This window comes from Miniopterus schreibersii (assembly GCF_964146895.1).
Source record: "Miniopterus schreibersii genome assembly, chromosome: 2".
NCBI classification, from domain to species: Eukaryota; Metazoa; Chordata; class Mammalia; order Chiroptera; family Miniopteridae; genus Miniopterus; species Miniopterus schreibersii.
In genome coordinates this window covers 7,046,473-7,069,289 of record NC_138102.1, presented here as the reverse complement: position 1 = coordinate 7,069,289, position 22,817 = coordinate 7,046,473, and the positions used below count along the sequence as shown (strand labels likewise).

Here is a 22,817-nt window from a genome sequence, read left to right as displayed (position 1 = left end):
CGAGGTGAGGCGACACTCGAAAAGAGAGGCTCCGCTTACCGGCGGGCTCAGACTTGACTCAGAACAGTCAACACTCCACTGCCTGAGAGAGGAATTATTAACCTGAAAAACACAGTGTCGCCGGGACTAGTTCTGGGTCTGGACCCAGACGCTCTCCTCCCACCAAACCTGAGCCAGGCTCCTTGAGCCCCCTGCGCCCCGAGGCCCGGCCTTGGCCTTCCCTCCCTGTCTGGGGAGAGTCCGGTTTAAGGAGGAATCCTTGGTCCCTGACCACCCTGGTCGCCTTTGGCAAGAGTCCTGCCACTGCTGTTTCCTCTGAGCCATGTTCCAACCCTGAGCCCCACCTCCCCGCCCGGCTGTAGTGGGCCGAGTCCCCTCTCCCTGACAAAACCCCAGGGCCGGAGGCCCTCTGCCTCGCCGTCCTGAACAAGCGTCCTGAACAATTTTTAACTGTGTGTGTGGTGAGAAAGCCATCAAGCCAAGATCACCTGGTTTTAAAGAATTCACGCAAAATAACTGATTGAACACAATTCCGGCGTTCCTTCAGGCCCGGCTCTTGCACCGGTTTCCCGAGGCAATCATTCGGACCGTCTACAACAGCGGGATGCTGATTTTCAGTGTATGGTTGCTAAAGGTTTGCAACTATGAGGAGGAAGAAAGTGGGTATCTGCTAGTCTGTAGACGTCGTGGTGTTGGTTTTATCTTTACAGCTGGAGGTTCCTTGCCAATTTGAGTTTTCAAAGTAGAAGCTTTAAGCAGGTGGGTGCGGCAGATGCACCCCTAGGCCCTGGTCCCGATGAAGCCAGGAGGAGGGCGCTGGTCTCCTTCCGAGGAACCAGCTGCTGCTACCGAAAATGTCAAAGCCATCAAATCACACAACCCGACATGCCTGTCCTCCAGCCTTCCGGTACGTGGTTATTTCACAGGATAGGGGGAAACAGTGACGACGAACCCAAACCAAAGCCCTTGAACAACATTAGAGCAAGCGGAAGGCACCAACTCATCGCTCTGAAAATTACAAGGAGAAAGAATTAAGCTACTGAAAATTCTCTCCTTCCTACAGTAACTTTATTTTAGGGTAATTTAACAGACCTAATAGATGAGGGGGAAGTTTCTATACAAAATAACTCTAGCCAATAAATGCAGAATAGCATTTTAAAATTACATTTTACAACTTCTAATTCATCGATTCAGACCCTTGCCAGGTGGGTGTTTAGTTGAAACTTTTAATAAGGCGGTTAGGGTGTCATCCTCTAACCCACTGATCAGCTGAGCATGCCAAATATGAGACATAAATACAAAGAGAAAACAGGGACAGGGGCAGGCCGCAGCTAGGGACTGCGCAAGCTTTGCTCCCCAACTCTCACCATCCATAGGAAACGCAGGGGACAGAGACACAAGCTCAGTGACACCGGGGCAAGCAATCAGCCAACACCGGAATGTGGAGTATTTTACAAGATAACACTGCATTTCTTCAACACTTCAATGACCAGGGATAAAAAGGGGGAAGGGGCTGTTCTACAGTAAATGAAACTTTTAAAATGACTTGTGAGACATAAATATAATGATCGACCTTGTTTGGATGCTGATTCCAACCAACCTTGAAAAGACTGCTTAGTCAGTCAGGAAAACGGAATCTACGCTGTGAATTAGACGAGCTTAAGGAGTTATTGGTAATTATTAATAATACATTGTGGTTACGTTTTTAGGAAGTCCTGTTACTTACGGGTGGAATTATCTAAGTGGGGAACAGGTGTGGGTGGGGTACAAGACCACGTAGACGGCAAAGCATTACAGCTACGGAAGCCGAGCAAAAGCAGGTAAGTGCGTTATAGTCTTTACTTTTCTGTGTGTTTGGTAATTTTCACAATAAAAAAGAAAATGCAATCAAGGATGGCAATCAGGGTGCAGAAGACATTGTAAATGTAGTCTGAGCAGCTAACACCTCTGAGGAAAATCATGCGCCATCACAGAGCCCCTCCTGCCCTGTTTAAATAATTCAGCATTGCACCTTGAATATAGCACTTTTTTCTGTTAAATTTGGATTTGGGATCCAGTCCTTTGTTGAGACAATGATGGTCGATTAGCACCCAACATCAAACATTTTTCAAACTATAATCCTCCCATCTGATGAGCATGATAAAGCTAAAAAGAGAAAAGTTTCATCCCCAAATCCTTCGATTCCAGCAGGCAAAGCCCAGCTCTCCAGCTCGGCGGTGGTGACCCCAGGCAGCATTCTTCCTGTTTCAGGTGAGTTTCACTCCCCCCCAGTTCTCAGGTGAGTTTCACTCCCCCCAGTTCTCTTATCACTGCACGTGAACGTCTCAGGCAGGAGGAGCGACGCCAGCTCTGCTCAGCAGCGGGCGAGTCTGTCCACGCGGAAAGCACGCGGCAGCCACGGCGCTGGCAGGTGGCCGCCAGCCAGCACGGCCGGGATCCCCTGGAAGAGCGTCCTTGATTTGTCTGTTCTGCAGCCGTTTGCATGTCCTCCAAAGCCCGGCTCCCATAACATTATCTGCTCGGGACGGTGGAAACGCGTTTCCACACGAGCAAAACACAGCAACTGTGCGAGGCATTGGAGGTGGCGCCGCACCACCCCCGCAAGGAGCCCTGGCTCCCGCTGCTCCGCACGGCCTAGAATCGGTCCCCTCCACTGGGGCTCCTGCGACCTTGTACCTTTCATTATGTTTTTATCATGAAAATATTCAGATATATCTAAAAGTAGAAGGAAATGAGGCTTCCGTGCACCTTTTCCCACCTTTAGCAATTATCAACATTTTCCAAATATTTTTCTACACATTTCTCCCCAACCTGTTTGTTTCGTGCCTGTTTTCTGGAGCATTTGAAAGCCAGTCCCAGACATCCCACCCACCCGCCTTCTACCTGCTTCTGAGCCGGTTTACACCGTGCAGAGCTGGTTTACACCGTGCGGAGCAGGTTGACGCCGTGTGGAGCGGGTTTACCTGGCAGCGTCTCCAGCTGGACCACTGGGCTTCAAGAACCGGGCTCCTTCATGTCTTCAGCAAGCAGCACCAAAACTGGCCCTCGGGAGGTGCCTAAAAAACTCCAGCTAGTGGGACAACCGCAGGAGTGACCCCGCCCAGAAGTGCCCGGCCAGGCCCTTTCTGGGTTCCTGACCTTCTGAGACCATCCAAGAACAGTTGTTCAGGCCATTAAGGATTGCGATGACCTGTCTCGCAGCAATAGATAACCAGACCATTAGGCAAGTCACTTAACCTCTCCGTGCCTCAGTGTCCACATCTTTAAAATGGGGACACAACAGTACCTACACCACACAGGGCTTTTACTAGTACTGAACGAGTAAGAACATAGCCACCTGCACGCTGTAGCCCTTACTGAATGCTGGCAATTCCACCTGGGAAACACAGGCAGAGATCCTGTCCCTCCTGACAAAGACAGTCCTTACCGGTCCTCATTCGCCCGGCGTGCTGACTTCGGATGAGGGCGCATTCCATAGATGAAATCCACCTCGAGGATGCTGTGAGTTTTGCCTTCTTTCAAAGATGGGGAGAAGACAGAGTTTACATGACCCCCGGCCCATACTTTGCGTGGCATGTACGCCCTGAAATGCAGGCATGTGTGGCAGTCGACCTTGGTCCCACCTCCCCCGGTGAACAAGCTTTGGGAGGCTGAACAGTCGGGCCAGAGACCACTTTCTCTCTGTTCTCGGGTATAAGTCAACTGAGCGACAGGGAAGGTTTCTCAGGAATTTGATCTTGAAGAAAACCTGAATATACTGAACTACGACTGTCGTTGCTCTTTCACAGAAACACGGGATTTGGTACTTTCAGTGAACTGTATGCAGCCTCAGTAGGTGTCTGAGAACAGCACCGTTTGCCTAAATGAAGGAGGGGTGGTCATGGAGCTCGGCAAAGGCAGGCATGAGGATGGCTTGTTAGGGTGTTTCAAACAAACCCACAGCAGGATAAGTGCACATCCATACTTCGTATCCTCACTCGTCACCTCTGATCACTAATGTCACACCTGCTTCTGAAAATTAGTCATTACTATTTATTCATGTCAGCATTAAATAATAGTCCATCTCGAGTATGTTTTACATGAGGACTGGGACACTTCAGGGGCCTTTTCTGGGCTTCTAGGTCAAGAAGGGAGCTTCTGAAAGGTGTTTGTTGGGACTGCGTGAGCCCTCCCCATCAAAGGTACGAGCTTCCCTTTTCCGTTTGCTGTGGTTTGAAAGTACTCTGCCTGTCCCTGCAAGGCCAATGTGGAAATCACAACAGCACTCTTGGCAGCTATGAGTAGGGAGCCTATCAACTGGAAGACTTTAAGTATTCTGGGTGGAGCTAGAGCATGGGCCATGAAAGAAATAACTGAATTAAAACCAAAATACAGACTCTTTCCTCCAAGTGACGTGAGAGACACTTAAGTAATCAGTAGGCCGCACAGCGCCACACGCACGTGTTCTAAGTGAAAGCTGTTTCCTGGAACTGAACTCAAACAAGCTCAAAGTAAGTAAAAGACATATACAGGCGCATTGAAAGAGAACATGTTTATTTACACCATTCCTTTTTACAACTGCATGTTTAAATAACAAACATTTCCAGGAAATCAGGTAGTTTTAAATTAAGATATTTAAACAAAGAAAATTTTCACAATGTGATCTTTATTTACATGAATTTTCAAACTGCACAACAAAGAGCTCTTATTCAGACTTGTATCATTTTCAAAACCCTGCCATTTGGGGAATTATGCTGATCATCAGGTCCCTGCAGTCTGGGCCCTCACAGATAAGGATCTCGATAACACAGACACACTCCTGCTCACACATGAGCCACACTTTGGCGGGGAGCTGATCCTATCTGACGTGATTTGATGGTGAGCGAAGTCACGTTCGGACGACTTAGACGACTCCGATTACAACTTTCGGGAAGTTTTCTGGATCAGTCATGCAATTGCTTACAAGTTCCGAGTCTGTGTTATGGGAACACACTGAATTTGTGAGGATGGGTCACCTCCAGTGTAGCCCACCCCACAGGGACTCCGGGGAACTGAGAAGGTCACCAGGCCGATCCCAGTGCATTTCCCTCTCCCCGTCCACTCACATCTGGATGCTTGATTTTCCTCTGTCGTCGCACATGCAAATCACTTACTTTGAAAATAATTTACTATTCACAAAATGACTTTCAACAACACTGGTGTGACAACTTTTCACGTCACACTGACAGATTTCAAATATTTATTAGTGAAACTATAGCAGAGGATAGACTTTCCTAATACTTTGTGCATGAGTTCCTCTGAATAGTTGGTATAACGTCCATTAAAAAATAGAGAAGATTCACTTTTACCATGATCAACGCTACAGTTCAGAATGAAAATGTAGAGAACTCTGTTCGACATCCCTGTGAGACCAGCCGAGGGCCATCTTGCACCTCACGCGGCCGCAATGGAAGCATCGTCCACGAGCCGGCCCTGTGGCTTTCAAGAGGGAAAACAAGATGAGTTTACAAAGTAATAGTGACCACGAAAGCACTATTCATTGAAAAGTTCTGAAATTCTTACATTAATCAGAAAGAATATATGCACCCCGATGTTCATAGCAGCACAGTTTACAATAGCTAAGATCTGGAAACAGCCCAAGTGCCCATCAGTAGATGAGTGGATCAAAAAGCTGTGGGACAGTCACACCATGGAATACTACGCAGCTGTAAAGAAGAAGGATCTCGTACCCTTTGGGACAGTATGGATGGACCTGGAGAATATTATGCTAAGCGAAATAAGCCAGGCAGCGAAAGACAAACATCACCTGATTTCGCTTATATGTGGAATCTAAAGAACTTAATAAACTGATGAACAGAAGTGATTCAATGACATGGAAGCATGGATCAGACTGACGAATGTCAGAGGGATGGAGGACGGCGGTTGGGGGAGGGGGAGAGAGTAACCAAAGAATTTATATGCATATATGCACAACCCAAGGACACCGACAATGGTGGGGAGAAGGACTGGGGAGAGGGATGAGATGGGTGGAATGGGTCATTGGGGAGAAAAACGGACATCTGTAATATTTTAAACAAAAATAAAATTTTAAAAAAAGAAAAGTTCTGAAATTCTTAGAACTGCTCACAAAAACAGTATAAGCACGTGGATGCATCAAAATAAACTTTATTCACCTTTCACCTCGGCTTCTTTCTTCACTTGAACCTGGGTGCGGCAACTGCGTGCCCAGGACCCGTTCCCTGACCCCCATGCAGGCACCACCAGCCAGTCACACACCTGCCCTTGCTGCGCCACTTCAGCCACTACTTCTCTCCTAACCTGGTGTCCAGCAGCTACTGCCAATCTGTTACCCGGGGCAGGTGGAAGGGAACCTAGTCACTACTGCTCGTAAGTGCCCTCCTGTGTCTCCGCTTTGACCAACCAGTTCCTAGAGGATTCAAGGTCTCCCAATATCCCGTTTGAGAAAAAGGAATTCACCAAGAGCTCTAGGCTGCCTAACAATGAACACTGCAAGGGCACAGCAGCAGATAGAGACAGAATGTCCCCTTCTCAAAGGCCACTGATGGAAAAAATGTAAAACATCACAGCAGGAGAGTGAGACAGAAAGAATAACAGGCGTCTAGACTAGCTACAAATTTTATTTTATTCCACAGATGGACATTAGCAGATCTCTGCAGGGAAAGCACAAGAGGGTGCTCAGAACTTGAAAAAGAGCAGTTACAATGTCGCCCCAAAAGCCACTGCTGTGCTAGAAGCAGAAGGATTCCTGCAGGACTCCTGCCATGAAGGGGGCACTCCTGCTGCCAGTTTGGTTGTTGCGTAGTTGTGCGTATGCATGTGTCTGTGGTTGTATGTGTGCGTTCATATGTATGCATGTGTGCTTGTATGCACGTGCACGAGTGGCTGTGTGTATCCATGTGTGATAGTATGTATGCATATGTGGTTTTACATGTATGCATGTGTGCATGCATGTACCTGTGCGTGCATGCATGTGTGGCTGCATGTCTATGTGTATTCATGCATGTGTAAGTCAGGTCTCTGACATTCAAGGCAGGAACAGAATGAATGAAAGAAGTGGTGCCTGGTCTTTTACACTTCATGTAACTTTTTTTACTGATGGAGGATGCTCAGCCCTAGAAACAGGACAGTGGCTCAACCTGGTTAAATCCTACCAAACACAGCTTTACAAACAGGGCAGCAGACAAGTACATTGTGCAACCAGAAAACTGAAATATTTTAAAAGGAAGAAAAATCCTGAGCCAACCTTGCTCCAGGACAGCACTGTCCAAAACCTGAGATGACAGACGTGCTCTGATTCAGTGCTGTCCAAAGTGGGGCCCACTAGTGCAGGCAGCTAGCTACTCAGTACCTAAAATGTGGCTAGTGCAACTGAGTAACTAACTTCTAAATAAATAAAGTTTTAATTAATTTAGTTCAAATCTCAGTAGCCACACTGTTAGTGGCTCCCATACTGCAGTAGCACAGCCCTAAAGTTTAATGAAGGTGGGATGGGATGTAAAATCCTAGTCAATGATTGTTCGTAGGTAGGAAAAGGGCAACCCTCACACGCTAGAGTGACAGCTAAAGCAATTTAATGTCTCCCCAACTGACAAAGGAGCTGGTTCTGAGAAATCCAGTCAGTTTATCTGGCAGCAGTCAAGTTACCTGAAGGCGGTACTTGTATTTAGAGAAAAGACCACAGCAGTTAGAAAAGGAAATGTTAATTATGTTAAAATGCATGAATGTTTATTTTCCTGGAGCCTTTCCTTATGGACTTAACTCTGCCTAAAAGAGGCTTCCTATGGAAGAAAATCTGAAGCCTAAACCAACACAAGCTGGGATGGGGTCTGGGGGTCTGAGTGCTACAGGGAAAGGAAGGAGACTAAATGATGAAACCAGAGTCCCGAGCTCTCAATACACTCAACTCTCTCATCAAATGAGCTATGCTTGACAGCGAGTATGCAGCCACATCTGCACATGAACACACTTTCACACGGATGTAAAGGCCACACTTCTGAGTTTAGAAACAGCAAATTTCAGAAGCTCAAACAGCTAAAATGACCTCAGACACCACCCATCCCCCAGTGCCCCCCACTCCAGCCATGGCATCTCCCCTGCAGGTGAGCTCAGACATGACAGTGAGGAACACAATGGAAAATGACGTTAGAATGTGACCAGGTGGAAATGTGTATAAAGCTATTGTTGGGGGCAATGGGTAGATGGAGAATCTCTAACTTCCTCTCAGTTTTGCTGTGAATCTAAAACTGTTTAAAGCCACTGTTTCTAGACATGAGATCTAAAATCATGAGTTTAGCCTTTCTGGTGTGTTTTTTGTTGTTGGAAGGGTTAATAAAGTGATTTTTCTGCACATGCAAGAGAGTGTATAAGTCTAGAATAAAAGCCAGAATAATACATAAACAGAAACATTTATAATGTACCAAATCCCAGCTAACAGAAACAAGACACAGTAGGAAAGAGTGTGCAATGTCGCCTGCCATCCCAAACGGACACTGACGGAAAGAAAAAGAGGAGCATATATACTCATGAACACCCGAGCTACTGAACACCAGGACTATCTGGGGGCCAGCTCTGACTTCAGGCATCACGGTGGCTGATGGGAAGAGAAGCTGGAGCTGAATGGACCCCTGTGCAGTCAATTCACTCTCACACCTATGACCAGCTACATAGTCTTTTATTGCAGGAACCTCGAAAGGGTATCAGTGGAAAACATCAGAACACTCACCCAGAGTATAGCTTCCAATAGATGGTCATTTTCAGAAAAGACCCAACCTATATAATTTTATTAACCAATGTCACCCCAATAAACTTAATAAAAAGAGGAAAGAAAAAAAAGACCCAAATCCGGTATTACACAGTTAAAATGGGAGTTAGTTAAGTTCAGCGATCATATTTAGAAAACCCATTTTGATTAAAAATTAGTTACAAACTAACTATAACTTAAAAGCATACTTTACTAAAGCCAGAGGAAAAACATGTTTAAGGATACTGTAAAGGTAAATCATTTACCTAAGGAAATAAAAACCTCTGAAATCAGATTCTGTAAAAAATGCAGTAACTTTATAGAAATGAATAGCAATATTGCATAATTCATACAATAAAAGTCAAAACTATCAATGTCAAATTATTGTTTAATGATGTTTATATGAAAAAACATCTTTTGTTTGTTTTCAAGACAGTAAATTTAGAAGGCAGAACATTTCTAAGCCTTACCTTTACAAAAATACTGGTAGGTATGAAACGCCTGAGCAGCTGGTTTGTGAAGTTAGGAAATCTCAGCAAGCTGATGTTGAGAGATGGCAGCTGCTGGTATCCAGCCATGAGAGGATAGAAGTTGTATAACATTTCCTGTTCGGTGCCAGGTAGGATACGTAACCGAATCTAAATCATAAATGTTATAGATATTCAAATATAAAGACTTGCAACATCTGTGTTGTTACCTTGGACTATTTACAAAGGACTGGATACCCAAATCTTTCTGAGGAAACATTCTCTCTCTCCTATTCCATCTTCCCAGATCCCAAAGTGTAGAGCTGAATTAGCAAAAGGCAAGGACCACACAGATAATACATTATAAAAAAAGGCGCATAATTCTATTCTACCAAGGTCTAAAAGGCAACTGTACCAGCTTAAAAAAGAGAACACTCGACAGGGCAATAAATTCTGCAGTGTAGACCAGGTAGATTTTACAGTCACAAAACGTCACAGGATAATTTGTAGAAAAGGATCTTTGTAAACTTGATGTCAACATAAGAAAATTAGTTGTTTCTTATGTTTTCTTTTAGGGATTTTACCTTTGTGGTAAGGTGAGTAACTTCGGGGGGGTCAGGAAGATGTTTGGAAATTTTTAACAATACTTTAGAAAAGAACACAAACTGGTAAGATTCTGGTATCTTACATTATCCAATTATTTATAAGTTAATATGTGAAAAGATCAAGACACTCAAGAAAAGCTTACTCACTTGCAGTGTGCATGTAGGTACATGGCGTGCCACAGGTAATACATGCACGTGTGCACCAACATATCAGAGCTAAGATTACACTTAATATGTAAGTTTAAATTAGGGTATGAACTTACAGTACGCTTCATACATAGTTCTATTTCTCATTTAACAACAAACACAGCCTCAGCACACGCACAGCACAGATGACTAGTCAGGGTAGGTACCTCTAGGTGCTGACAGGTCTGTTCCTCTAATTATGCCCTCATTAATAAAAAGTATACTGACGACAAAATCTCTGAAAAACTTCACTGATAGTGCTGAAAAGAATTAGGCTTTTAATGTAGGTAGTCATGCCTCCAAGCCTCAAATTAAAAGACATACACACACACACATATACATACAAACTCACTAGTAATTAAAGGGAAATCTAAGATTTTCAGGAATTCTACTATATAGCCCAAGAATTTGTAAACTCTTGTTTTTAAGGAGAAAGAACCTATACATGTGATCTCAATGTGAAAAGGTTTGCCCATTTAGTCCACCTCTATAACAAGTATACTTAATCTATAAAAGTAGCTAAAAATTCACTACTATCAAAATCATGGGGACCACAGTCAGTCTTATCAGCCATGTGCATAGCTCTCCACTTCCTGGCCACGCCTGGCGTCTACATAAGCAACCCAACGAGATATGACCTCTACCTGTTTAAGACCTGAGAACATGAAGGCGTCACTGGGCTCCACGGAAATCTCCACGTCTTGAACCAAGTTAGTCTTATTCTGCAGGTGGTACCTGACGGGTAATGATTCTCTGACACGTCCAAATGATGGCAGATCTGCAGAGAAAGACAATATAATGCTCTTGGCTAAAAAATAGAGCTCACCACTTATGGGTTCTTTTTGTACATCTCATTGTATAAGACATGGGCTTATTTAAATTAATGATATTACTGCATTCTTGCTAAATAAGAAAATGTTCTGATTGAACAAGAGCCATGGGACTATGATAAAATAGGCCAAGAAGAATCAGAGTTTCCTTCAAAAATGGATTGACTTAGAAAGGGCATTAGACTATCAGGAGATGAATTGTATTTTAGGAATAATTTTTAAATCTACAAAAAGTTTCCCAAAGTATCAACCATGGTTCAAAAAGGAATGACAGACAGTATGTACATCTGGATGGAAGCACATACCACCAACTGTGAAGTATTCCTGCCCAAAACTTAAACCTGAATCTGACCACACCTACAGATCTATTTATAGGACAGAGAAACACCACTTAAAATAACACAATGCAATCAGCAAAATCCAGACTGTAGCAAACTCTGTTAAGACGAATGACTCTGTTTCTTCAACAAGTAAACAGCAAGGAAGGGGGGGAAGTGAAGGTGGGAGAGGCGGCGATGGCAATGGAGTGGGGGAGAGGGTCTGCCTACAGACTTCAAAAATATCCACTGCAAAGCAGAGCCCTTAGGACAAACTAAAAAACATTCAGAGTCAACTAGGGAAATTTCCACACTGGAATTTGATAACATTAAGACAATTCTGCCAATCTGTAAAGTCATGATAATGGTATTAGGATTACATTTAGAAAAACCACCACTAATGTTAAAGATACACACTAAAATGTGTAGAGATCAAATTCTATCTGGATCTGCTTCAGAATAATGGGGGTGAGAGGAGTGTGTAGAGGTACAGATGACAAGACTGGTCACAGCCGACTTCTGTAAATGCCGGGCGTTTTTCCTAATAGTTTTTAAAGATCTTAGACACTAAAACCAATACTCCTCCTGGATTCTTGTCATGCAGTGAGACCCGCATGCCGTTACCTGCGTTAACATGCAGAGGAATGTTCTCCACGACCACATGTGGCAGGGTGATGACGGTGCTGATGACGGGGATGCCGTCCATGGCCGAGGTCCTGCGGGGAAAGGTGTCACAGTCACATTTCACGTGGGAAGTCAGTACATCAAAACTGGGAACGTGCATATTCACCAACCAGTTGCAAAGGAAATACAGTTATCCATCTCCTAAAACTTCTTTACTGCAAGTGGCTGTAAAGCAGAGCTTCTGGAATCGCATTTTTGTTTTGAATGATTCAATTAACATCAATTAACGACGTTATGCCAAGGCTGCTGCTTGGTCCCGGGTGAGGGAATGAGGAGTCACACCAGGATGTCAACCGACTACACCTCAGCACAGCACTTGACACGGCGCCTGGGGGTAAAATGTCCTCGCTGTAGGTGGTCATGGGGTGACTTACACTGTGACGCAAGCACTTGGTCATACTGAGGACAGTTCCCGGAGGAGCCCCAGGCCACTCCCAAGTGCACCTTATATCTGGACAAGTACACAGGAGAACTGAGGAACTGAAAGCATTTTATTGCGGGTGAAGGTAGTGGCCTCCAACGCCCCTGAGATGAAGCGACGGCACGAAACTGCCCGACGCTCTGCCCGGCACCAGTCAGGGCAGGACCGCAGGGCGGCTCCCCGAGTGCGGGGGCCCTAGGAAGGGTCTGCACCTGGAGGCCAAGAGCGGGGGCCGGGGGCGAACGGCCCAGAGCGAAAGCAGCAGCGAGGGCAGCTAGCCTTGCCGCTAAGGAACGGCTCTGTGCCACTACGTGGAAGACGGATCATCAGCGCCTTCATGCTGTTTTAACTCCTGTAAACATATACATTAAACATCGACATGTAAATTCAGAAGTAGGCAAAAGCAAGACAGGTTATTTTTTAAAATAAAAGTACACACTTTCCTTTCTGACTTTTAATAAATGTTATTCGCTGTTTTGTGATTTATGAAGTAGCTGTGCCATAGCAAGAATCTAGCAGGGGCTATCACGCCTCTACCTCCCAGCCCACGAAGACATATAATTCGTACAAGTTCTTGATACGAACTCTAATCTTTTGTCAGTTACATACTGCTAATAACTCTCCAGTCTGTATTTTGTCTTTTCAACTTTCTTTACAATTTTTTAAATAAATTGAAAATGTTCATTTTAAGAAATCCAATTCATCAATTTTAGTGGCTTATACTTTTTGCCTTATTTAAAAGAATTCTTCCCTTCTCTGAAATGATAACATGAGTCTTTTATTTTTCTACTAAAAGTAATAAAATTTGTTTTTTATAATTAGGGTTTTAATACACTTGAAATTAATGTTTATATGCAGTGTACAGCAGAGGCCCAATTTTCCCCAAATGGATACCCAACTGTTCACCACCAGCTATAAAAGAGTCCATCCTTTCCCCACTGATCTAAAAGGCCACCTCTGTGAAACAGAATTTCCATCCGTGTGGGTCTATGGATTTATTTTAGACTCTCTCTTCTGTTCCACTGGTTTATTTGCATCACCTAAGCAACACCACAGGGATGACTGCAGTAGCTTTGCAGTAAACCTTGGAATTTAGAAGGGCAAGGACCCCTGCTCAGTTCTTCTGGAGCATCTTGAATGTTAAAAATTCTTAAAGTTTTATAATCCTTTCCATAAGGGTGCTGTACATCTTCTGTTAAATATATTGCTACGTAACTTGTATTTTTTGTTATGTAAATGATACCTATTTCAAAAGTACATTGCCTCCAGTTATTTCTGACAGGTAGAAATCCAACTGATCCTGTACACTGATGCTATACCCAGCGACCTTGCTGAAACTCTTACACTTCTAATAACTTTTGAGTCCCTTGGGTATTCCATGGAGACAGTCCTGTTAATCAAATAAGGGCAGTTTCTCTTAATGTTTTAATGGTCCAATCATCAAAATTGGTTTGGCTAAGATTTCATCAGAATATTGTGACAAAACACCAATGAAAAGGGTAGCTGTCCTTTTTAATCTTTGTGTATATGACAAATGTATATGATAGCATGTGGCTTCGTCTCCTCTCCAAGACAGAAGCTCCCAACTGTAATGACACTGACAAATAGCAAAGGCTCCAGAACAGCACAGACAGTGAAGGCAAGAGCGCTGATGTAACTTACCTCTTCCAGGAGATGATATAATGTCCCGTCGCGACTCCACCTTCCACATTCCCCACAGACGGGCACCGGAGGCAGAAGCACTCGCTGGCGCTCTCTCCCGTCTGCAAGACAACTACAAGCAAGGACCTTACAATCCTGTGCACTGGCTCACGTGTGGGAGAGCTCACATTCGAGTAAAAGAGCAAGAAAAGGACACCTTGTTATACATCACTTATAGACCTAGACACTAAGGCTCACAGAGTTAAATGACTTCTTCCAGGTCACAAAGGCCTATGCAGCGTTTTTCCTAATCCAGCAACATTCCATTATAATAAAAGCAGGTGAGGCACCTGCACATCTGTGACACATTCCTCTGGGGACTGATGAAAGGGAGAAGTCTGGAGTAAGAATCATATCCTTTGGTGATTATTTTTATTTCTCCAAATTAGTTCATGTCAGAGGAAACACTTCACAATAGGGAATGAACACATCATTTTAGTTATCCCTTACGGTACTCAAAATGTCACTCCAGAAAACTCCTGAGTTCCTCTGAGTGAACACATACTGTTGAGATCACCAAAATGGAACTACACCATATAGGGCCTCATTACTGCCCAATGTGGCTACTCACCTCTCGTGCAAGGATGCGTTCCTCTTACCAATTTTAATATTAATCTCCAGATAACTAGATAAACACTCATCTTACCTCTTGTGCAAGGATGTGTTTCTCTTGCCAATTTTATGGTAAATCTCCTGATAACTAGATAAATGCTTGTCTAAACCAAGCCCTCCCTACCCTTTGGCAAGCAGTATTGCTCCTTTAAATGCCAGCTGGCAATAGTGCCCATCTAATGCCAACTTCAGCAAATCTACGAGCAAAACTTGAGAATAACAACCAAGTCCTAAACACTAAGCAACTGTTTTTACGGTTTTCCAACGAAGAAGGTTGTGATAAATTAATGGTTATCATTGTAGGTAGATACCAGAAATGAAAAGGAAAAAAGCTGAGGCAATCTTTACTTGAATTAACTACTTTTAAGTAATTTTTAAGGACTGGGAAATGATCATGTAGCCCAGTAAGTCAGTCCCACATCAATTCAAATCTCTTAGAATAGCTTTTTTAAAAAAACCTGGGATGTTCATATTAAATTCCTCCGAAGTCCTCCCTAATCCTAAGAAGTTAACCAAAATGACCACAAACTCTCTTAACAAATAACATTAGGGTCAAATTTATGATCTAAGAAAGTTGTGATTTTCAGTGTGTCAAACACAAACTTTACAGTGCACCAATGCTGGTGTTCTCGGAGGTGGCAGACAGAATAATGTCACCTCCCCAAAAATATCCACATGGTAAATCTCCTGAAAACTAGATAAATGCTTGTCTAAACCAAGCCCTCCCTACCCTTTGGCAAGCAGAACCTTTGAATGTTACCCCGAGTGGAGAAAAGGACTTCACAGGCGAGATGAAGATAAGGGCCTTAAAGCAGGGAGGTTATACTGCGTTATCTAGTTGGGCCCAATGTAATCACAAGGGCTGTAAGAGAGGGACGGGCAAGGAGGAGTCTGAGGAGATTCGACCTTGGAAACAGAGGTCGCAGAGAGCTGAGGACCTTGCACAGCTGGCTTTCAAGGTGGAGGGAGGAGCCACAAGCCAAGGGAGACAAGTGGCCCCAGAAACTGGAAAAGGCAAAGGGAAGGACTTCCCTGGAGCCTGAAGACTGGCAGCCCTGCTAACACCTTGAGTTTAGGACTTCTTAGCTTGAGAATTTTAAGATAATAAAACCTTCTTTCTATTATCTTAAAAACTAGACACAATTCATTAATTTAATAAACACTGATTAACTACTATGAGGCTGGTGACACAGAGTAGGAAGGCACACACACACACACACAGACACACACACAGGCACACACCTAACGGTCTTCTGCTAATTAAGTGGGGTGATCCACATTCTCACCTTGGTCCACCTGGGACTCCAGCTGATCCACGGACGTCATAGAGGGAGCGAGCTGGAGCGAGCTGGAGACAATCGTGAGGGCCCAGGGAGAGGCACTTAAAAGGTCTGTCATCAGCAGAAAGGGGATGTCAGCATAGACCCTTTCCAGGTGCTCAAACTGTCACGAATGAAGACAAAAGGTCTGTCAGGAACTACATCAATCCATCTGAATTTTTCTGTTAATTTCTATAACCCAAATGATTTCAACAGGCTTCACAGGACATACCTTTGTAGAAACAAATTTAACTGAGACATCGAATGGAAAGACGGTTTCTATTGTTACAGTTTCATCCTGCAGGTACAAAAAGTACATGCAACGGTTTCTAAATTGCAGCAATACATGAAGTTTAAAAACAGAAGGCATATAAAACCACCTAAATAAACAGTCCCAATTTATTTAGTAAGAAGCTAGGGTTTTCCCTTTGATATCTGTAAGAATCCATGTAGAGAGACCAGAGTACTTTTCCTAATAAATTATCTTATGGTATTATCATCACACAGCAAAATGCTTTCTCACACGTTATTTCTCTCAGGACCAGTGACAGTGGGCAGGGCAGGCACTGCCACCACTTTACAGGAGAGGCACCAGAGGTTTAGAAAGACTGTAAGTGACTGGCCTTAGGCCACAAAGCCAGTGGTGCCAGGCACAGAACCTGGGTCTTCTTGTGTCACACAGACTCAAGGTGAGTAAAACAACGATAACGTAATACGGCCCAGTGTTATAATCACTACTTACATATTATGTAATGCTCATGACTCAAGGGAACAGATGCCATCGTTACCACCACCTGAAGATGAAGTTGTCACACAGCTAGTGAGTGACAAAGGCAGAAACTGAGCCAAACCTGACCCTGGAGCCTGACCTTAACCAACGTGCCACATCTCCTCTATAGAGTCTGTTCAAAAAACGGGGATTATTGGATCTCTGGAAACAAGCAACCTGCCCTGTTGTTAGAAATCTTTAAAAAAGTCATGCTGGTTAAAAACTCAGGTTGTAATGCCAGATGGATCTGGATTTCAGTCCTGGCTGGACACATACTCGCTATGAACACCTCAGACATAGCGACGTGACTTTGAGAAGGTTACATGATCTTCTTAAGTCAGCTTCACAATCCTCACAGAGTTGTTACGATAATTAAATGAGATAATACACAGAAAGCACTTAACGATGTGCCTAAAACACTATTATTATATGCTTCAAGGTATTTCCTCTTTCAATATCATTGAGCTTTCATAAAGTGTAATAGGTAGGATATATGATCTGCTTATTTCAGTGCTGGGAAAAAGAAAACAGTGCACAGTGGTTCAGTGCACCTAAAGCCTGAGGCCTTGGTGCTTCCCCACAGAAAAGACCTCTGGAGATGAAGAAGCAACTCAGAGACCAGCTCAGGTGGCCACCTTGACGTCCCAGATGGTCTGCAAAGCAGACGCAAGAGAGGTAAAATGAGATCTAATCCAGTGAAGGGAAAAGCATCTACATTTAAATTTCCAAAAATGTCTCCAAATAACACTAGGACCTATAAGATGCTCCATGAGAACAGTGCTTCTTGGTGAAATAATTTTTAAAAGGCAAACACTATAGCCTTTTGTGAAGATTCTCAATGCAGACTGAATGCTGTGCTAAGTCCTGAAGTAAAAATACCTAACACCTTTCAACCCAGTATTTTCCAAACATATTTGACCAATTAACTCATTTTTGTGTAACACCTACTTCTATCTCCCAGAACTGTGTCCCTTAATGGCACCTTGGGAACAGGCTGGCTGAGAGAAGAGCACACACACTGTCTTCTCTAGAGAAGGGCATGTGCCTCAAACAGTGTCTGAGGAGAGGATGCTGTTTGGGTGCAACAGCGAGCACCCTGCTTTAGCTGACCCAGGACAGTTACTGGGCAGCAAGCAATTTTCAAAAGGTACCTTTCCATAAACTTCATGATCAGAAGCAGAAATGTCATTCACAGCTTAGGACCTAACGCTGCAGAGAACTCTAACATTCTTATTTTACAGCTAGGGCAACCGAGGCCAAAAGAAGTTGCAGGGCTCGCCCGAGTTCCCAAATTAGGAGGCAGTGCTGAAATTAGCACCCTTAGCTCCTAACTCACCATCCCCAGGGTTCTTTTTATTACATCAACCTAGGTCAGCGATTTTCAATTGGTGTGTGGCATAAATTTTTAAAATATGTTATACCCGACTATTTACGCACGGGCCCCGACCTCTTTTCCCTTGTCAAATAAAAAAATGACAAGAGCCAACACAACAAAAGCAGTCTGGCGTGAATGAATCAAAATCATACCTATTTTTGTCAGACTGACATAAAATATGTTTTTTGTTGGGTGCAGAATTTTAGCAATTAATTTATGTGCCGTGAGATGAAAATGATTGAAAAACGTTCTGGGTGAAACTTTTGACGGAATATTCCATGCCTTCCTCCCTCCCTCTTGGGAATTACTCCTAATTCTCTTAGAAAATACTCCTCTAATTCTCTTAGGATGGTCTTGCCTCCTGGTGACTTTTAAAGAGCCCACTGCCCAGACTCCGCAGCAACCAAACTACAAATCCCCAGATTCCTGGGCCAACTCTGTTGCTGGGCTGAGAACCCAATTTCTAAAAAAATGCTGAGACAACAGGGCTGCCAGGACTAAAGAGATACTAAAAATCACAATTTTCCATTAATAAAAGAGTATACAAGCATTACATAAAACATAGTTAAATCTATATTAAAAAAAATGCCCCCCAAATCTCTATAAATAGAAACTAGACCAGTAAGAATTCCAAAGAGTCAAGAGCAGCTGCTGAGCTGTGAACTATGACTGACAGCTTCCCTATTTTCACTCTCTTCTTAACAAATCGACTTTAAGGACCTACTGTAATAGAAAAAATACTTCATAAAAGGAAGCCTCCCTTCCTCCAAAACCTTCTACATATAAGCCAACTTACAGATTTTATCCAATGTGTGACTCTGTAAAGAGCAGAGAGGTTTAAAGTCTCAAGACTTATCTTCATGAGACCTCAAACCTGTTGATTCTCATGTGAGAACTCGTGCCAGCGTATCTGCTATTGTTTCAGCAATGACTGCCTTATGTTGTTTATAATAAACATATATAATTAAAAAAAATCAACAGATTTTAATTAAAATCTGAAATAGACTATAAGCACCTAACTGCTTATTTGAGAAGTAAACTAAAATAACATAAGATACTCCACATGATGCTTCCTGGAGGACCCACGAAAAGCAATACCTTGTGACACTTGCAAACGATTTCTTTGTCTTCAATAGTAGTGTTGATCAGGTAAGACACATACACAAGAAACATTCTGGAGCCCACCGTTCCACAGCGGACGTATAGCGTTTTTTCCAGCTGTCACAAAATGAAAGTGTTTAATTTAATCACCATTCCAGACGCCCACCTTATATAATTTACTGTCCCTGCCAGTGTCAGAGTGGGTCACTGCTACTCCATCTCCATCTTCACTCCCAGCTCCCCCAGAAGTCTGTGTGGTTGGTGTGGAACAAAAGTGGACTGAAAGATGATTTCATGAAGTTACAAACCTAGTGTTGTATAGATCTTAGTATTATTTAGTTATTCTATCAGACAACTAATTCTCTGTATTAGAGTTGTTTGTTCTAAAATCCCTTGTATAAAAACTGAAGACATTTTACACATTTAAACGTGTCAAATGGCATAAAATGTGCAGTAGTTAAATCACTTTTTTAGTCTCAGCAAATGCTATGAAAATGCTCTAAGACTCACTACATATTTATACTGCAAGCGCACACATTTTCTCTCCGGTCACTGCTGACCAGGTTTACCTGCTCTCCTGGACGGAGGTCTCCAACGGGAATGTCAGTGAGCAAGGCCGGGCAGGACTCGTCGCACAGTTCTGTTCCGTGGAGAGTCACCTGCGTTTTCTGAGTTAAATTGGCATCCTGTCCTAAAAGTATTAACAGTGGTGTTTTAACATCCAGAGAATCAAAAGTTATCCTAATAATACTGCGTAAAGTGAACTATATCATGACCATATTTTAAACAAACTTCCTGGAATCGACGCCAAGGGTGTTTATGTTGCACTGATACCGACCAAATTTAAAAGGAATGCTTACCGGGTTTTAAACCAGCGGTGAGCTTCACGTCTCGGATTTGGGTCTTTTCGTGGGACTGAACAGTCACAACCAAACAATACATTTCATTTGTCAGGGCAGGAGGGTCATGTCGCAGATGTACCGAAATGTTTGGAACTCTGGAAATGATCCTTTGGGGAAAAACCGTAGCTAGGTAACTGATTGTTTTAAAAACAAATGATTCACACAAAGAATTAAAGAGAAATGCGATGACCTTTGCAATCTGCCTGGCAAGCTCCACTTACATTGTGTTGGCCTGAATGAGGACACTGTCCCAGTGGACCTCATTGTCGGGGAGCCTGGGTCGTCTCTTGAAAGAGCGCGAGGCCTGCAAGGCTTCCTGGGATGAAGCGGCATCTCCTCCTCCGCCCTGCCAGTTTAAAACCACGCACCTTCCATTCTCGTGGCCCAGGACAAGATCCACGGAGGTGATCTAAGAAAAGCAGGTCTGTCAGATGTGGCGACTCATTCTTGTCACCAGCCCCTCTCAACAAATTACATCAGAAACTGCTGGTCTATGAAATTTATCTAGAAACGCAGTGTATGAGAGAAGTCAGAGCACCTGCTGCCCTGGCAGGGTGGCTCTGCTGGTTGGAGCTGAGTCCTGCACACCAGAAGGGGCGGCTTCGATTCCCAGTCAGGGCACATACCCAGGTTGCAGGTTCGATCCCTGGTGGTTGGGGTGCAACCGAACCAACTGATGGTTTATATCAGTTTCTCTCTCCTTGCCTCCCCTCCCCCTTCCTCTCTCAAAATCAATAAAACAACAAAAACAAACACCTGTGGTTAGAGTCCTATCCTGGCCATCACTGAGCTGGGACATTGGCTAACAGCATGCTAGGTTTCAACTTCTTTGCCTTTAAACAGAAATAATAACTTCACTTCTTAGCTAGGATGCTGACTTATGATTTTAGCATCTAGCATAGTGCCTGACATAAGAGATGCTCAATCAGGGGCTGTTGGGCGAAATAAATGAATGTTTTGATAACTATTAATATACTCATAACCTAATTCCACACATTTTTCCTGAAGACATCTGTATTAGCAACGAAATTCTTTACTAATCGAATAAATGCTCCTTTCAACTAAATCCTTCAACAAACGTACTCAAAATAGTATTATTAATTACGATTTAAACCTGATAAGCTTCCTTAGGTACCTTGTAAAAATATGTAATTAGGGATTTAGTGAAAATCATGAAGACTTTCTTAAATGAATACGCAAAATCTCTGGACACTGGTTAATAATAAATCCAACAGACTCACAGAAATTGTTAAGGGAGTACTGGTATTACAGTCATGTTTCTGTCTTAGAAACAGTCCCAAGTGTACATCAGCCAACCATTCTCACTCAAACCATGGAAAGCACGTACTTAGTAAGCACTTACCATATGCTAATACAATCCAAGCAATTTACATTACCTAACTCATTTTATCCTCAAGACACACCAGGAGGTAGGTACTGTCCCTACCCCATTTTAAAGATGAATAAACTGAGAACAGAGAGGTCAAGGAACACCCTAGGGCCACATGCTGGGAAGCTGGAGAGCTGGGATTTAAACCCACATAGTTTTGCTCCAGTTTATGCTCAATAAAACCATCCCTTTCATCATCCATGTCTGAAAGGCATTTTGATTAACTAAATTACATGAATCCTTTAAAATATGCATCTTCATTTTTTTCTTCAAAAATATGCAATTAGCAATGTTTACATATCAAAATGATGTAAATCTTTAGAATTGTCATATTACACAAAACATAATTGCTCTATCATATAATACATATATTTTATTTAAAATTCCCTAAGGGATTATGCCACCATTAAGAAATAAGGTTAGTCTTATGTGCCTACAGGAAATTATGCCTAATATGCACTATTAAGTAAAAGAGCCAACTGCTGAACACTATGCACAGTATGTTCTCAGTGAAAGGAAACCTCCCAACCAGTATGAATGGTTTCCCTTGGCTAGTCCAAAGGGCAGGTTTTCATTTTTTACTTAATCAACTTCTGTATTATTTGAATTTTTTTCTGACATACACATATACTTTCATCATTTAAAATATCTCTTAAATAAATGTCGTAACTAACCTCAATTTTCTTTCCCACATCTTCAGTTTTTGCAACAAATTTAAACAAAAACTTCCTCGTTTTACCAGGAACTAAGCACATCTTTCCCTGAGTCAAATTTTCTAAAACTTCACTTGCTTTGGATGCTTCCTGGATTACACAGAACTGGTTGTATTCCTGAAAAAGAGGGTAGCAAGAGCCACAGTATAAACATCAAGTGTCGTATGTTTTGCTTACACTAAACACCCAGTGAGCGAGAGCTCGGTAAGTTTATTCCACTGAAACTGAAGCATCGTTAATATGAAGGAAGTTTTAATGCAATGCAGGCACTTATCCCCTCACTGCTGCACAGGACCGAGACAATTCACTACACACAGGCTGATCTCTAACTTCCCTGGCGAGAACGGAGGCACTCTCTGCTGCACTGGACGCTGCTGCCCCCTCCAGCGAGCCTTCTACTGCCTGGGGACGCTGGTCTCCTGGCGCTCATCCTGCGCGACTCCAGCTTCCTGCTCCCTTCAAAGGTTCTTCCTTCTTGTCCCCTAAACTCAGGGGTGCCACAGGTTCCCGCCCTAGGCCAGCAGTTCTTCTTTCCTGTGTTCACTTCGGTGCAGTTTCTCCATGTCTACCTCTTCGGCACCTCTGTGCTAGCGGCTGATGTTTCCCACATAAACACTAATTCTGTCCTATTTCCTTCACTAAAAGCTCACATCCACACTGACCAGAGGGCAATTCCCCTACGGTT

The 22,817-nt window shown here is 43.2% G+C and overlaps 1 protein-coding gene across 4 annotated transcripts in view; it reads right to left on the bottom strand.

The window, feature by feature from the left end:
- Window positions 1-4,516: 4,516 nt before the first annotated feature.
- Window positions 4,517-22,817, bottom strand: part of TRAPPC11 (trafficking protein particle complex subunit 11) — a 38,326-nt gene continuing 20,025 nt past the window's right edge. For all 4 annotated transcript variants that reach the window (XM_081130317.1, XM_081130314.1, XM_081130316.1 and 1 more), the window contains 12 exons: window positions 22,094-22,249; window positions 20,251-20,438; window positions 19,988-20,136; window positions 19,697-19,818; window positions 19,125-19,244; window positions 16,115-16,180; window positions 15,850-16,006; window positions 13,913-14,024; window positions 11,770-11,861; window positions 10,643-10,776; window positions 9,211-9,378; window positions 4,517-5,457 (listed from right to left, as the gene is read on the bottom strand). In XM_081130317.1, the coding sequence (XP_080986443.1) occupies window positions 5,413-5,457; window positions 9,211-9,378; window positions 10,643-10,776; window positions 11,770-11,861; window positions 13,913-14,024; window positions 15,850-16,006; window positions 16,115-16,180; window positions 19,125-19,244; window positions 19,697-19,818; window positions 19,988-20,136; window positions 20,251-20,438; window positions 22,094-22,249 (1,509 nt within the window). In that variant the 3' untranslated portion in view covers window positions 4,517-5,412. The remainder of the gene's footprint in view (window positions 5,458-9,210; window positions 9,379-10,642; window positions 10,777-11,769; window positions 11,862-13,912; window positions 14,025-15,849; window positions 16,007-16,114; window positions 16,181-19,124; window positions 19,245-19,696; window positions 19,819-19,987; window positions 20,137-20,250; window positions 20,439-22,093; window positions 22,250-22,817) is intronic.